Source organism: Ranitomeya imitator, chromosome 2, assembly GCF_032444005.1.
Source record: "Ranitomeya imitator isolate aRanImi1 chromosome 2, aRanImi1.pri, whole genome shotgun sequence".
Taxonomy (NCBI): domain Eukaryota; kingdom Metazoa; phylum Chordata; class Amphibia; order Anura; family Dendrobatidae; genus Ranitomeya; species Ranitomeya imitator.
In genome coordinates this window covers 470,272,205-470,289,277 of record NC_091283.1, presented here as the reverse complement: position 1 = coordinate 470,289,277, position 17,073 = coordinate 470,272,205, and the positions used below count along the sequence as shown (strand labels likewise).

At 43.3% G+C, this 17,073-nt stretch overlaps 1 protein-coding gene and 1 long non-coding RNA gene across 6 annotated transcripts in view; one reads left to right on the top strand and one right to left on the bottom strand.

Annotated features, from left to right (window-relative positions):
* Nucleotides 1-9,671: 9,671 nt before the first annotated feature.
* Nucleotides 9,672-17,073, top strand: part of R3HDML (R3H domain containing like) — a 51,102-nt gene continuing 43,700 nt past the window's right edge. Inside the window, exons 1-2 of the mRNA XM_069751256.1 lie at nt 9,672-9,932; nt 14,164-14,282. Of these exons, the coding sequence (XP_069607357.1) occupies nt 9,672-9,932; nt 14,164-14,282 (380 nt within the window). The remainder of the gene's footprint in view (nt 9,933-14,163; nt 14,283-17,073) is intronic.
* Nucleotides 9,684-17,073, bottom strand: part of LOC138664508 (uncharacterized) — a 156,082-nt gene continuing 148,692 nt past the window's right edge. For all 5 annotated transcript variants that reach the window (XR_011318355.1, XR_011318357.1, XR_011318354.1 and 2 more), the window contains one exon: nt 9,684-9,819. This is a non-coding gene — a long non-coding RNA (uncharacterized lncRNA). The remainder of the gene's footprint in view (nt 9,820-17,073) is intronic.

Here is a 17,073-nt window from a genome sequence, read left to right as displayed (position 1 = left end):
AGGCCTGGCAAACTGTTATGACCCCAATGGCGAGGGTCTCAGAGGAACGTGGAAGTCTGCAAGATACAAAAATCCAGCTCATAGGGCAGTGGTAACTGGGTTGACCATATATCTACTCCTAACGCCAACACTAGAAGTAGCCGGGGGTCATACCTACGTTGATCCTAGATGACTCGCGCCAGCCGGAGAATCTAACTACCCCTAGTAGAGGAAAACAAAGACCTCTCTTGCCTCCAGAGAAAGGGACCCCAAAGCAGGATAGAAGCCCCCCACAAATAATAACGGTGAGGTAAGAGGAAATGACAAACACAGAAATGAACCAGGTTTAGCACAGAGAGGCCCGCTAACTAATAGCAGAATATAGAAAGGTAACTTATATGGTCAACAAAAAACCCTATCAAAAATCCACACTGGAAATTCAAGAACCCCCGAACCGTCTAACGGTCCGGGGGGAGAACACCAGCGCCCTAGAGCTTCCAGCAAAAGTCAGGATACAGATTAGGAACAAGCTGGACAAAAATACAAAACCAAAAACAAATAGCAAAAAGCAAAGTAAATGACTTAGCTGAATAACCGGACCAGGATCAGTAGACAAGAGCACAGCAGATTAGCTCTGATAACTACGTTGCCAGGCATAGAACTGAGTGTCCAGGGAGCTTATAAAGCAACGCCCCTAACTAACGACCCAGGTGCGGATAAAAGGAAAGACAGAAAAACCAGAGTCAAAAAACTAGTAACCACTAGAGGGAGCCAAAAAGCAAATTCACAACAGTCTGCCACTCCTTGCTGTTCTCCTGGTTTCCTGTCCTGAAATTCCATTTTCAGCCTCTCGTTAAGTAGTTGTTAATGTTAGACTGCATTTGGCCTACTAGTTGGGTTGGGGCCTACTATCGGTGTCTGCCACTCCTTGCTGTTCTCCTCCACTGAACAAAGCTGTGCCGCCTGTTTACTACGGTTGCCAATTTTGAACTGCATTTCGACTACTTACTGATTTGGCCCTACTCTCTGTGTCAGCCTCTCATTCCAGTTGTCCTCCACTGCAATGCCCCCTGGTTATTCCTGTGTTACCAATTTTGAACTGCATTTAGCCCACTTTCTTCTTTGGGCCTATATCTGTGTTTCCACTTCATCGTGCCCATTGCCCAGCCAGTGATAGATGAGTCTGCTGGTACATTGACCCATAACGCAACATTCCCCGTGCACGCTACACAACAACATTGTGACCCTGCTGAAAGTCAGGTTGCTCTTCCCGCATACCATACCACCTTACACGGGGACAAAGAGGAAGGTGCAGATGAAAGTGCAGGTTCCTTCATCAGGTGGGGGGAGGAATACTAGTTGGCGACGTCACTGGCACAGGGCCTCTCATAGTACGCAAAAGTGTTGCTGCCGGTGGGAGGCGCCCCCGCCGTGCAAACACACCGCTGTACTTTGAGGGGCCCTGTGCCAGTGCCAATGCCAACGAGTGGGCCCCCCCCTGCTTGCTCAGGATCACAGCACTTGCAAAGTTGAAATACTTACCTCTCCCTGCTCCACTGCCGTGACGTGGTCCAGATTTACTGGGCCCACTAATTACTTGAACCAGCCCTACCCCCCACAACTTTAGCCAAATGACCCCCAATTTCAAATGCCTTCCAATTATTTTAAGGTAAATTACGCTTGACAAGCTTCATTAAGAAGAATGGATGGTTTTGACATTAAAATGGGCACTCTAGGTGTTTTCCTGGCCCCCACTCACTGCCGACTATGCTGCCCCATTGACTTGCATTGGGTTTCGTGTTTCGGTCGATCCCGACTTTACGTCATAATCGGCCGATTTCACTCGACCCGACTTTGGACATAGTCGGGTTTCGCAAAACCCGGCTCGACTCTAAAAAGGTCAAGGTCGCTCAACTCTACCTAGGTTAATACGATTAATCCCCAATCCCCACAGTTTTAAGCGTACCCTAAAAACTCATTTGTTCAGACTGGCCTACCGCCTCAATGCATTAACCTAACGATCCCTGTGTGGCCTATTTAAAAAAAAAAAAAAAAATCAGGTTCCTCGCATTATGTTCTCATTCACTTTATGCAGTTAATAGCCCTCTGTGTCTGTACTGATACATACTTTGGCAGTTAACTGGTTCATGCAGCTTTACATGAACACCTTACACTATGGCTGGTCCGAATAACTATAGCAATTGTTACCATCCACCTCTCGTGTCTCCCCTTTTCCTCATAGTTTGTAAGCTTGCGAGCAGGGCCCTCATTCCTCCTGGTATCTGTTTTGAACTGTATTTCTGTTATGCTGTAATGTCTATTGTCTGTACAAGTCCCCTCTATAATTTGTAAAGCACTGCGGAATATGTTGGCGCTATATAAATAAAAATTATTATTATTATTATTACTGGAAATTTAGCTGGAATTATTCATTAATTGTGAAACCCCTTACTGACATGACAAGGAAGGGGTCTGACTTTTCGAAATGATTAGATGTTGCCCTGCGTGCTTTTTCCTCCCTAAAGAACTGTTTCATAGCGGCACCTATACTCAGTCAACCCGATGTTTTCCAACCCTTTGTTGTGGAGGTTGATGCATCGGAGGTGGGGGTTGGGGCCGTGTTGTCTCAGGGCCTGTCCCCTGGTAAATGGCATCCATGTGCCTTCTTTTCAGAAAAAATGTCTTCAGCTGAGAGAAATTATGATGTGAGTAATAGTGAGCTTTTGGTAATGGAGTTTGAAGAATGGCAACAATGGTTGGATGGGGCTGTCCATCCTATTAGTGTTATCACTGACCATAAGAACTTGTCATATCTCCAATCAGCTAAACATCTCAACCATAGGCAGGCTAGATGGTCCCTGTTTTTTACTAGGTTCAATTTTGTGGTCACTTTCCGTCCAGGGTTCAAATAATGTCAATGTTGATGCTTTGTCCAGGTACTTCCCTGGTGATGGTGACCATGAGAACCCTGCCCCGATTTTGCAGAAGGGGTAGTTATTTTGGCATTGTACCCTGAGCTATAGGGTTAGGTGTTGGAGGCCCAGGGGGATGTCCCTGCCTCCTGCCCTCCAGGAAAATTATTTGTACCACCAAATCTGCACCACAAAGTAATAAGGTAACATCACAACTTTGTGCTTGCTGGTCATTCAGGTTGTAAGGCAACTGCGGACCTCATTTCTCGTTGTTTTTGGTGGCCGTGATTGCATCGGGATGTGGTTGAACAGATACCTGCTTGTAGTGTCTGTGCGCATTCTAAGGTATCACATACCCGTCCGTCTGTTATTCTTCTTCCGCTACCTATTACCAGCAGACCATGGACACTCTTGTCCATGGATTTTATTACTGACCTACCGGTATCTGCGGGCAAGACTGTGGTTTTTGTGGTTGCAGACAGGTTCAGTAAAATAGTCCTTTTCCTCACATTACCGGCACTTCCAAATACCAAGACTCTTGCTCAGGTGTTTGTAAATGAGATTTTGAAGCTTCACAGTGTTCCCTCCGATGTGGTGTCAGATCAGGGGACCCAATTTGTTTCCAAGTTCTGGAGGGTTTTCTTTTCTCAACTGTGGGTGCAGCTGTCCTTCCATCCCCAGTCGAATGGACAGACCGAGTGCATTAACCAGAGCTTGGAGACCTACCTCAGGTATTTTGTCGCCGAAAAGGAGGATTGGGCATCCTACTTACCACTGGCAGAATTTGCCATCTTTAATCATCGTCAGAAATCTAATTTGTCACTTTCCTCAGTGTGGCGGGGGGGGTGGGGGGGGGGGGGTTCTGAGTAATTTGACGATTATGGGAGACAGGTACAAACGTATGGCTGAAAGAAAACGTGAGCCAGACCTGAATGTGAATGACTTTGTGTGGCTGTCAACCAGGAATATTAGGTTGAGGGTTCCTTCCTGGAAGTTGGGACCTAGATTCATTGGTCCCTATAAAATAACCGCCGTCATTAATCCAGCAGAGTTTTGTCTTAAGCTGCCTCAGGCTCTTAAACTCAACAATGTTTTCCACAGGTCATAACTCAAGAAATATGGGGAACCTCTTGAGCCCTCACCCCTACTGCTGCACCCAATAATGGTTGATGGAAATCTGGAGTTTCAGATTTTGAGGATTGTAGATTCTTGTCTCCAACGTTGTTCCCTACAATACTTGGTGCAGGGTTATATTTCAGAGGAAAGGATGTGGGTCTTGGCATCAGAAGTGAATGCTACCAGGCTGGTTCATTCATTTCACACCTCTTATCCCGAAAAGCCTGGTCCTGAGTGTCCAGAGGCCACTCATAGAAGGGGGTACTGTCACGGTTATGTCAGAGGCTGTAGACAGTCATACTGCATCTGGCTGCAGAAGGTCTCTGCAGTTGGTCTTGCAGGCTAGTGGCCATCTTCCCCGGCCTTAATGGTGTCACCTGGATCTGGGTGTTTATAACTTCCAACTTACTGTTGGGAGTTGCGGGCGTTATTTTCTATTTGCACTTTCCTGTCGAGGCTTTGAGCTGCAGCAGTTGGCTATCATCCTCTTTGAAGCACTACGGTGTTTCTCTCTGAGTCTACTCAAGTTAAGTGTTCCCCTTGTTTTGTGTATCCTAGCTGTCTTTAGTGTTAGTGGGGTTCGACCAGCATCTACCCCTTCCTTCCCTAAGCAGGGCTTACCCCTAGAATGTGACAGGGACTGGGTATTCTGCTCAGCAATAGGTGCAGAACCTATTTAGGGTCTCTTTGGGTAGACAGGGTGGACTGCCTAGGGGTCTCCACTCCTCGGTTCCTTAGTGTTGGAACCCCTTTCCCATATCCCTTTGTGTTGCAGTTAGTCTGTTCTACACTGTGCGTGACACATAGGTCCTCTCATCCTACCCCATATATGTCCTCTTTTCCTGCCCCTCCATATGTCCTTTCATCCTGCCCTTACATATGTCTTCTCATCCTGCCCCATATATGTCCTCTCATCCTGCCCCTCACATGTCCTTTCATCCTGCCCTCACATATGTCCTCTCATCCTGCCCCATATATGTCCTCTCACCCTGCCCCAAATATGTCCTCTCATCCTGCCCCCATATATCTCCTCTTATTCTGCCCACATATATGTCCTCTCATCCTGCCCCATATATGTCCTCTCTTCCTGCCCCCGCATATGTCTCCCCATATTGTGGATTTCAGTTTTAAAAAAAATGTAAATTTCCTCTTACCTGGCCGGGGTCCAGCGGCATCCTCTTCCTCAACCATTGAGGCGTGGACAAGCCGGCGAATGACAGTGACATCATATGCCAGTGACGTGCGCGTTGACGTAACCTGCTGGCCTCTGATTGGCTGTTGACTCCTATTGCAATGCAGGAATAGGCTCCTGCGGGCCCCCGGACTCCCCTTCTCACTGTGCTCCATATGCCAGTAAGGCAGTAATGCCTTGATGGCGGCCCTGAACACAAAGAAGAAAGAATTCTGGAGATCCATCTAAGTGTTACTTGGACAGTCTATTAATTTTCATGATAATTTTGTAAAGCTTACTCTTTGTTTGGAGCTGCAGAGAAATTAAAGGCGCTGGCTCATCACAAGAACTTATCACCTATGCACAGGATAGGTAATATGTTGCTGATCTACGGGTGCACTTTGAATGGAGCAATGATTGAGCATTCATTGTCTATGGGTCTGACAGAGATGGTTGACTACACCTAGTACCATAAACAAGACCTTTCAATCATTTAGCGTCCCATACTCAGGATCAGTGAGGGTCCCAGCAGTCAGATCAGCCCCTTGATTAGTAACTGATCACCAATCTTGTGGATAATGCATAAGTTGTGGGCTAGCTCCTTTGGGCCAACCCCACTGACAGTTTTCTCCATAGAAACAAGCTAATTGCTGGTGGCCTCAGCAACAGAGCACTCTCTGTCTATGAGATCCTCATCCTGGCCTCTTTCTAAGTCTCATAAACTTCCAAGGAGTTTTGACTTCGGGCTCATCCAGCAAGCACTGGAGAGATCCAGCAAGTCACAACCTGCAGAAGACAACCGTAGCGGCGCCGATAACAGATGAAGACGTGACGTCTTCTGGTGAGTATAGTACTAGGGGCAAAGGAACTTTCATCAATGACACCACTCCAGCGCTGCAATAAAAACACCTGGAGTGTTGCTTTAATTGTTATAGTTTGTTTATGTGCATGTAGTTCCCCTTACTCTGTATTGTATGACTTCTCCAGTTTGTGTGTTCTCGTCCAGTAATCATCTATGTTATGATGATGCCGATAACGGACCATGTATGGCTTAAGTAAAACAGTTAATTCTCCACCAAATGTCTGAGTGCAGATAATTATGCTGAAAGCTAACAATCCACAACACCACTTTGGAAACAAGAATTATGAAAATTGGAAAACACTTCTCTAGTCTAATATAAATATGGTAACCATGGAAGGTGAATGCTGCTCCAATTGATAATTTTTAGAACCACAACTTTCTAAGCCCCAAATGTAATACATTCTTAAGGGAAATTAAATAATTTAGCAGTTAGAAGGAAAATGAAATATGAGTGTATGGACTGGCAGAAATATGGGCCAGATGGATGATTTCTTCCAAGAGTCAAAAAAGATTCAGACATTGCCCAGTCATGACCCTGGCTACTGTTGAATCCAACGAGCACCATATCAGGTTGGATTTTCTTTCAAAATACTTGATTCCAAAAACTTTTCTTTACTGTTTTAGTTAGTCCAGAAATATTCAAGGATTCCAAAACCAATCTTTTATTTTTATAACCTAAACGATCCATCATATTCCAGGCAACTCACTATTTTGCCGACGTCGGCCAAGACAGCCTGAGGTCTTTAAGCTAAATGCCGTAGATCATCTGGCTTGAGGACCATTGTCGAGACATCGTACATTTAGTGAATCTTCATGAGCTACTGTCATTTTCTAGCAATCTGTAGATGTGATTTGTCAACCTGGACAAAGGACACTTCTGGTAAAATGTTCGATTTTGGGTTTTGTTGTTTTTTTTAAAGAAAATTCCTAGGATGACCATCCACCCCGAAAAAAAATATTAATGTCCTTTCCATTAAATAATTTGTAAAACTTCGAGCTTGGGACTGTCTGATCTGCCAAGGCTTCTCTCGAATATTTACAAATCCTTCTGTTTCCATTTATGGGATATTTGGATATTTACAATGATGTTAGGGTCATTTAAGGGGAAATACAATCGTCATATATAAAAAAAAAGTTGAAAGCTGTACAGCAAAGGATTTAACTTCATTCTGGTGGAATATTACTGAATTTCTAATGAATCCCAGTCTGCGCTCTACACACTGGGGTCTCGACAGTAACAGAAGCTCAGATGTGTGTGTGTGCATATATATGTGTCACTGTTTGCTAACACTGAGAAGGCACTAAATCACCCACCCCATCTCCAATCCAACACCAAGACATTCCCCAGAGGGAAGAGTTAAGATGCAGATTCAGTTGCAGATGCCATCAAAGACTTGTAGGATTTTCCCCAGTTAAAGCTTTCTGCTACTAGTGGATGAGCAGGATACTTGCTGAGGTCAATCCTCCAGTACTGCTGCTGCTCCTAACACTTCTTAGCTGTTCCTGATCCACTGATCCAGGTATGTAGACGTCTCTGCTATACTGCACCAGTCTGCAGCTATATATATGTGCATATATATTACATATACAGTATAAATAAATATATATACATATGTATATTCAAATATATATATATATAGCCTATATGTGCACTATACACACACATATATATATATGTATATATATATATATATATACACCGAGTGTGATATATTGATTGCACTTATTGATACTGATTATACTCATATAATATATATTAGTCTGTAATATAATAATTCTTTTGCTGTCAATCTGATTCTTTTTAGTAATGAGTATTTTAAAAATGTCTTTGATATTTAATCTATTTATTCATGGGTATATATATATATATATATATATATATATATATATATAATGAACATGGTACTTAATTGTTATTTTATCACATTAATTGAATCCTTTTATTTATTTATGTTGTGCTTACAGCATTGGATTTTTTTTCCACTTTATTTTATTTTTTTATTTTATGACGGAATTAAATGATACAGCTTATTAACAAAAATGGCGATTTTGAATCTTGCTTTTCACTTTTCTTGCATAGTCTGTGTTAAATAATCGTGAGCATGGATAAAAATTGTTAGAATAATAATGTTATCTAATTTATAGTATTATCACAGTATACAATTTCATATGATTAATTACATTATTACAATTGTACAAATGATTCATACATGATTCAATACAATACAAAATAATGATACAAATAAACTATTCAATTTTATAATACATTTTGTATAACTTTTTTTATTACTAAGAATACTTCATCTATGTCATGTACTAATATTAAAGGAGTTCTTTCCAACATGGCAAGTCATTACCTATCCCTGGGTGTCCAATGGCAGCACACTTTCGAGCCAAATTTGTGCTGCCATTGGCTCACTGCGGGTGGGCATAATTTTGGCCATTTATCATGTGACTGCCCCCTTATAGGACAAAAATGGTACAAATTTTGGTTCAATCTTGGTATTGACTTCATTTCTTGACTGGTGGCAAAAAGTTATTAAAATACATGAACATTATAATAAATTGATGCAAATCACACCAATTATCTCCTTTAGGTCTTATTCAGACATCTGTGAATCATGTACGTGTTCTAGCCATGATTTCCTCCAAGATCACATACATGTTATATCCTATGGTACTGCGCATATACCTGTACTCAAAAACCTACATGGAGAAATGACCGAAACTGGCCAAACACTGATGAATCAAAAAACGCGAATGGAATTTTTTGTGCACTTAAAAAATCGCAGAATCTGAATGGGGCCTTAGTCCGGGGCTACATGGTGACATTGGCCATGACACTGCTCCCGTTGTCAAAGATTTCTGTATGCTGCTGCTACATACAACTGAGTAGTACCCACAAATAACTGGATCCGTGAAAGAAAGTTGTAAAAAGTCAGATCCTTTTGGATTTTTTGCGACTTGCTTGTCACAATTAAGGTGGTGTCCCTTGCGGGATGCAATGCGACCAGATTCACTTGCAGTGTATTTCTTAAGTAGCAGTGGCATACAGCAATCTTTGGACATGTGACTTGTGTCCTAACCTTACTTAGGACTGCAAACAATATGCTAGTATTAATAACTATAGACTATTGTAGATCATTTATGTGTGTTTGTCATAGGCAAACCAGATACCTGCTATGTAGACAGTAGTTTAGCTGTAGTGGGGGCTAAGGTTGCAGTTGATTTTGGAGACCCCTTTGTGACACAAGTAGACACTAGTCTTTTAATTGGCACATGGGAGGTGGGGGGCATGTAAATCATATTTACCAACTTTATAGCAAGCCCTTCTGGAAGGACAGTTCATTATTAGGGTCAGATTTGGGGGAATTCTGCGTGTACCTGGGAGATTTGCCAATTCTTCCTGGAGTCTAGGCGGTCTCCCCTTTTTCCAGGAAATTTGGCGAGGGTTGCCGCATTTAGTTTTACGACTTCACGACAAAAAACAAGTTATAAAGTACAGTATAATTATACAGTCATCAAGATTAACTTAGAGGAGTAACACATTTCTGATTTCCAGGAAAAGGTCTTGGGAAGAGAGAAGTGAAGAAGAGTGATCAGTAGCTGCGGCATCCTCCAGAGCACAGACATGACATTGATACACATCCATCCTTTCCTCCCTGGCTTGCTCCTGTGGATTTTACAGCTCTCCAGTTCCTTTGTGCTGGCCAGTGCTACTGAACTGCTGCATCCTTCCAATAGCTCTGACACTGACCTCATGTTTGGCATTGGGATTCCTAGAAACAGGAGGAAACGTTACATATCTCCCAGAGACATGAGCACCTTGTTGGACTATCATAACAAGGTTCGCTCCAAAGTCTTCCCTCCAGCTGCTAATATGGAATACATGGTAAGTTGTGGATAGGATTCAAAACATGTACAGATGTAGTAGAAGCGAGTTTGATAGATATGGTAGCACTCTGCTAATCTGTAATTAAATAAGCAGACCCTTTTTTTCTAATTCTGGATAACCTCCTTAAAAGGAATCTGTCAGCAGGTTTTTGTTACTTCGTCTGACAGCAAACTGATGTAGGCAAAGAGAAGCTGAATCCAGCGATGTATCAGTTAGATCACTGGGCGCAGCAGTTCTGACACAACCAGAGGTTTTAGATTTAGCATGAAGCAGAGCTGAGAAAGCTAACCCCGCCCCCACACCAGGCTCTATGTATACAATGTCAATAGACAGTGAGATGCCTATTACAGGAGGGGGCGTGTCAGACTAGCATGCTGTGCCCCAGCAATAATAAGCTCCTGGTGCTAAAACAATCATTGAAAGCAAACAAAATCATAGAGCTTGATAAAACAGCTATTGCAGAAATCTGTGTTTTAACCCCTACTGCATGCTGTCTTCAGATTATATAGCAAAAACCTGCTGACAGATTCCCTTTAAATATACTTGCTGTCTATACAACATCTATAGTTCTGCATCTGACCACTTGATGGCAGCACACAATATTCATTATAATACCATAGAATGTATCTGAGCAATGAATACTTGACTGTTGCTTAGTAGTAATAGTATATACTGTATACAAGCATTAATTGCAGTGTTTTATGAGATGCCCTGAAATGATTGATCCTGATAAAATTCCAGCTAAAACCTGTCTTAGTGCCAAAGGCATAACACTAATATGATTTTCCAGTTGTACGTAAAAAATGTATTTATTATAAGAAGCTACTTTACTAATTGGCTTGACTCTTCGCCATTTTCAGGATCTCTAATTGCTATCAGTGAGTGGAAATACTTACTGTGCAGCGTCAGATCAGCCTCTGGGTGTGAAATGATATAAATATTTCTATTCACTGACAGCATATAAAGATATTGAAATTTTTGAAGATAATCAATAGCTGTTAAAAAGGGAGATCATTACTCCGTATTTCAACCTGAAATCAAAAACCTTGAAACCTCCAATCTCTACTTGGTGAAAGGGTGGGGGTGATCCATAGACATTCACATAGCCCTGTAGGATAGCACCTGTCTAGGACAGAAGAAAAAAGGGTCTGTTTGTTCAGTGATTTTGGCTTTTAGAGCATCTTATCCATGTTCACGTAAATGAGCCTTAAAGAGAACCCGTCAGCACGATTTTGGGATGTAAAGTAAAGACATGGCTGTAATGGCGCTGTTACACTGATTACATTGATACCTTTGGTGATGAAATCAGCTTTGTGGTTCACCTTTATTCACCACTTTAAGTTTTCTGCTAATTAGATCTCGGTGCACTCTGTGATTGCCCGGCCCATCCACCTGCCTCCGGTCTGTGATCCCTAACCGCTCCGCCTGTCTGTGAATCACTTGCCTCCTAAGTTTGACATCTCAGCAGTGTCCTGACAGTCACAGACCAGCGGCAGGCAAAGGGTCAGGGAATCACAGACAGGGAGGAGAAAACCCAGTGTACAGTCCAACCCCGTGCACTGAAATCTAATTAGCAGAAAACTTCAAATGGTGATTAAAGAAGAACCACAAAGTGGATTTCTTCACCAAAGGTATCAGAGTAATCAGTATTACTGCACCATTACAGCCATGTATTTATCTTGCATTACACAATTGTGCTGACAGGTTCCCTTTAAGTGCAATACCTGACTCATTCCAATTATAAGGTTGGCACTGTTTTTGGTAAAGCACAAACACTTTTTAACACAGTAAGAAGTCAAAGCATGTTGAGTATTGCATTCAGTCAAGTCCTAAGGTACAAAGGTAATAAAGCATATGGGGGACATGAACATTGGCAACAGGGTTTCATTGTTTTGACTTTTGCAATCAATTAATTCTAATACTGTAATATTTAGGGAATAGATTTAGGGTTGGTCCATGGAGATGAACAATTTTTGGTAGCACCAATGACAGTGTGACACTTGGTTTCCTGCATGGTATTATGGTGACATCTAGGGGTCAGCGTGAGTACATAATATCTCACCACAGCTGTGGGGATCACTGTAAGGATATGTGCACGTTAAGTATTTGGTGCCGAAATTTCTGCATCTCATGGCAGGAAAAACACTCCATAAAATAGGCACAGATTTTTCCCCATTCATTAGTATGAGTGAAATCTGCAGCAAAAACGCTGAAAGAATTGACATGCTGCAGACATGCTGTCAAATAAGTGACATGTGCGTGAGACGTCAAGATTCGCATTCACTTTGCTGGCATCAGGAAACCCTTCACAGAAAAAAAGACAAATCTGCAACATGAGCATAGTCCCTTACATTATCAGTGGTAATCTATGCCCATATTGAATTTGAGCCTTCCATCAGAGATTGTGAGGATTGCTGATGAAAGACTCTGACATGTGCCGCTTCGCTATATAGCCATACAGTTATGTACATCTCCAATAGGCTCCCACATAACTCCCAACTCTGAAAGTCCGGAAAAAGGGACACACGTCACCACACATCTAAGGCTACTTTCAAACTAGCGTTTTTTGACGTACGTCGCAATGCGTTGTTTTGGAGTAAAAACGCATCCTGCAAAGTTGCCCGCAGGATGCGTTTTTTTCTCCATAGACTTTCATTAGCGACGCATTGCGACATATCGCCACACGTCGCATCCGTCGTGCGACGGATGCGTTGTGTTTTGGCGGACCGTCGGTACAAAAAAAGTTCCATGTAACGTTTTTTGGTGCGTCGAGTCCGCCATTTCCGACCGCGCATGCGCGGCCGGAACTCCGCCCCCTCCTCCCCGGAAATTACAATGGGGCAGCGGATGTGTTGTAAAACTGCATCCGCTGCCCACGTTGTTCTTTTTTTTCGCAGTTTGCGTCGGTACGTCGGGCCGACGCATGGCGACGGCCCCGTACCGACGTTAGTGTGAAAGTAGCCTAACAAAGCCCATAAAAATAATTCCTCTAGTAAAGTCCCTTAGTGTTCTCACATCTTAGGTGTGAGGGCATAATGCCCCTCTACACAGTTTGACGTCTTCACAGTGACTTTACCACACAGCCTCTACAATATATCCCCCACACATGTGCCTGAAAACATGATGCCATCACATCATAATGCCTCAAAATTGCCCCCACACATGATCATACTTCCACAGCATGATGCCTCACAGTGCTTCCATTATACATTATGAAACCCCACAGTGACACACTACAGAATGATTCCCCCACAGTCCCCGCTTCTCAGTGCTTCTCCTGCATGGTGTGATGCCACCATAGTGCTCTCCCACACAATGATGACCTCACACAATATAATGCCCCCGCAGTCTCCCCACACACAGTATGATGCCCACACATGATACTCTATAGTATCCCCTTTATTCATACCCAGTATGGTCCATCCCCAATCCAACCCAGTGGCAAATAAAAAATACCCCCATGAATAGCGGGGCTTCCGGCTTCACCATTATATTCACCTGTATCTGTTTCCTAAAGACACAGATACAGAAAAGAGTGGGCCCCAATGATAAAAATCTACGTGCGGTGGGATATACTGTTTTTGCAACTACATTGTGCAGAACAGGTGAATGAGGCCTATGATATTTGGACTATGTGTGTAAGAAACTGGCATGGTCCACAAGTTACACCTCAACTTGGAATTCTAGAACAATGGCACTAACCTTTGAAGTTCTAGGAAATATTATATGCTGACACTTGAGGTTATTCTACTGGATTCACACATTGCAGCCACATCAATGTTACAAAATAACTACTAAACTGCAGCATTTCTAGGAAACTGTAGCAAAAAATGTACTGCTCCATGTAAACCCTGTCGTTTGTGTTCTAGAGCAATGATGGATTGATTCCAGAATAATGACATGCTAAGCCTCAATAATCTAGAACAGACATGTGAGAGTTGACCCTAATAATTACTGTTTACATGACCTATTTAGACACCATAAAGGGAGAACCCCAATTGGGGTCACCACCTAGGAACTGGAGTGGAGAGCCGCTAATTCATAGAATAGAGACATCCAATACTTACATAGACAATGTGTTAAGCAGGGGAATACAGTGGTCCAGAAGGCTGATCAGTGGCCGTCATCTGATCACCACGCCGGCTCTCATATAAAAGACTATCCATTATCTCAGTCATATATATTGTCTGCGATTTAATGTGTTTCCTGATTTCTTTGCTTTCCGAAGGTGTGGGATGAGCGACTCGCCAAATCTGCAGAGTCATGGGCCAACCAGTGCAAATGGGACCATGGACCTAACCAGCTTATGCGCTACATAGGTCAGAATCTCTCCATCCATTCTGGAAGGTAATTCATTTGCCAGAATTCATCCTCAGGGACATGTATAGCATTTTGAAAATAGATGTAAGAACTTCGAGGAGTTGTCTACTACCTGGATGAGCCCTTCCTAAATGCCTGAGTAGATTGAGTCCCCTGAGAAAGGTTGATACTCAACTTCAATATTGGGTCTCCGAGCACTCATGCGATATTGCTATGCGATGTTACTGCTGCAGCCAGTCAGTGGTCGTTGATTGGTTGCAGCACTCCCGTGATATAACAATGTCATGTGAGCCCTCAGAAACCCGGTGTAACAGGCCAGATTATACCCCCAGGCCAGACTATACCCGGGGTTAAAGTGGCCTAGGCTAGATTATACCCCGGGTATACTTTGGCCTAGGCCAAACTATACCCCGGGGTATAAAATAGCCTAGGCCAAAGTATACCCCTCCAGGCCAGATTATACCCCCCAGGGTAAGCTGAGGGAAAGCTGCTCATTCTTCTAGGTAACAGCTCCCCCTCCCATCGGGCACTGCTCCTTTTCAAGCTCCTCCACCTCTGGTGACGCCAGGGATCTCCCTTTCTAAGCCCCACCCCCTCCCTATAGTCACATGTGACATGAAATCTTCAGCCCTGCTCGGGCCAGCTCGTTGTCTTGGCGCCTTGGATATGCTTGGAAAAGGGCTTTGTATACCTAGGGGGCACTGACGAGCACTGAGGGGTGGGTGGGGAACCCCTTTACTGGTTGCTATGGGATATAGCATGATCACTCTATCCTAGCAACACCTTGGATACGCTTGGAAAAGGGGTTTATCTATCTTGGGGGCACCATTGCAGCACTGCGGGTGGGTGGGGAAACCTTTTACTGGTTGCTATGGGATTTTACATGACCAATTTATCCTAGCAACGCCTTGTATACGCTTGGAAAAGGGGTTAATCTACCTTGGGGGCACTCTCGCAGCACTTAAGGATAGGTGGTTAACCCCTTAGGTGGTTGCTATGGGATTTTACATGACCACTTTATCCTAGCAACGGCTTGTATACGCTTGGAAAAGGGGTTTATCTACCTTGGGGGCACCCTTGCAGCACTGCGGGTGGGTGGGGAAACCTTTTACTGGTTGCTATGGGATTTTACATGATCACTCTATCCTAGCAACGCCTTGAATACGCTTGAAAAAGGGGTTTATCTACCTTGGGGGCACTCTCGCAGCACTTAAGGATAGGTGGTTAACCCCTTAGGTGGTTGCTATGGGATTTTACATGACCACTTTATCCTAGCAACGGCTTGTATACGCTTGGAAAAGGGGTTTATCTACCTTGGGGGCACCCTTGCAGCACTGTGGGGAAGCCGGGGAACCCTTTTACTGAGGAAGGAAACAGCACAAAAATTCAAAAGCTGACTTAGGCCATAGTATACCCCCGGGGGATAAACTTTATACCAGGGGGTATAAAATAGTTTTTATAGTATTTCTCTAGGCCATAATGTTATCACTTCACTGTTTTTCTCACCCTATTGCTTATTTGTTGAAAAGTGTGCAGATCTGAACTGACAGTAGATGGCGCTGTCCTGTCAGTGCATAGTTAATGATAACTTGTTTTGTATGTTCTCTATGACACCTCTCTGCTCTCTATGACACCAAATCTTTTCCAATTTTGACAACCATGGAAGATCAATTGTATGACCAGCTTTTGAGATTCTACACTGCAACAGAACAAAGGTACCCTCAGTATACCTACGATCTACCTCCTGAGAAACGTGCAAATGCCAAGTCCCAGTTTAGACAAACAGCAAAGCCATATCGAACCCAAGGAGGAATTGTTTATCATAGGGAAAAGGAGGTTCTTACTAAAAGTCGACTGCCAAATATCCTGAAGGCCTGTCATGACAACCCAATATCTGGGGGCCATTTTGGCAGAGATAAAACTTTAGCCAAAATCTCTGACCGGTTTTACTGGAAGGGAATGAAAAATGACGTTCACCAGTATGTGAAAGCCTGTCAAAAATGTTTTGTTATAAATCCCAAAATCACAAAGGAAGCTCCACCACTCAACAGTATATCAGTGCCTGGAAAAGTATGGAGCTTAGTTGGGATTGATATGATTGGCCCTCTTCAGGAAACATCAAATGGCAACAAATATATAGTTGCTGCCACTGATCATTTCTCCAAATGGACTGAAGCAACAGCTGTCCCAGATAAGAGTGCCAAGTCAGTGGCAAATTTTTTGTACTCCGTTATCTGTCGCCTTGGCTGTATGGAGACTCTGATTAGCGACCAGGGACGAGAGTTTGTAAACTCGATCATTGACAACCTGATGGAACATTTTCAAACAGATCACCGTATTTCATCTGCATACCACCCACAAACAAATGGCCAGCGGGAACGTGATAATCGGACACTTAAAGAAGCTCTTAGTAAGCTTGTCAATGACCAAGGAAACAACTGGGATCAATTCATCCCTGGTGTTCTGTTTGCCTATCACACATCTGTGCATGCTTCAACCAAGGTTACTCCATTTGAGGTCATGTATGGACGGAAGGCCAAGCTTCCCATGGACCTTAATCCCTCAAAAGATGATACGGTGGATCCCATGCCCATTTCAGATCATGCCACCCCTGATGTGCTAAATACACTGTCAAGCATTCTTAAAAAGCTGCACTCAGACGTCAGTACCAACATCCACTCTGCTCAAGAACACCAGAAGTGTGCCTTTGATCGCCGACACAAAAGTAACAAAGAAATCACTGCTGGTACCATAGTTTATATCAAGAATCAGCGCCGTATTCAACGCATAGGTTCAAAGATGGAACCACGCTGGATTG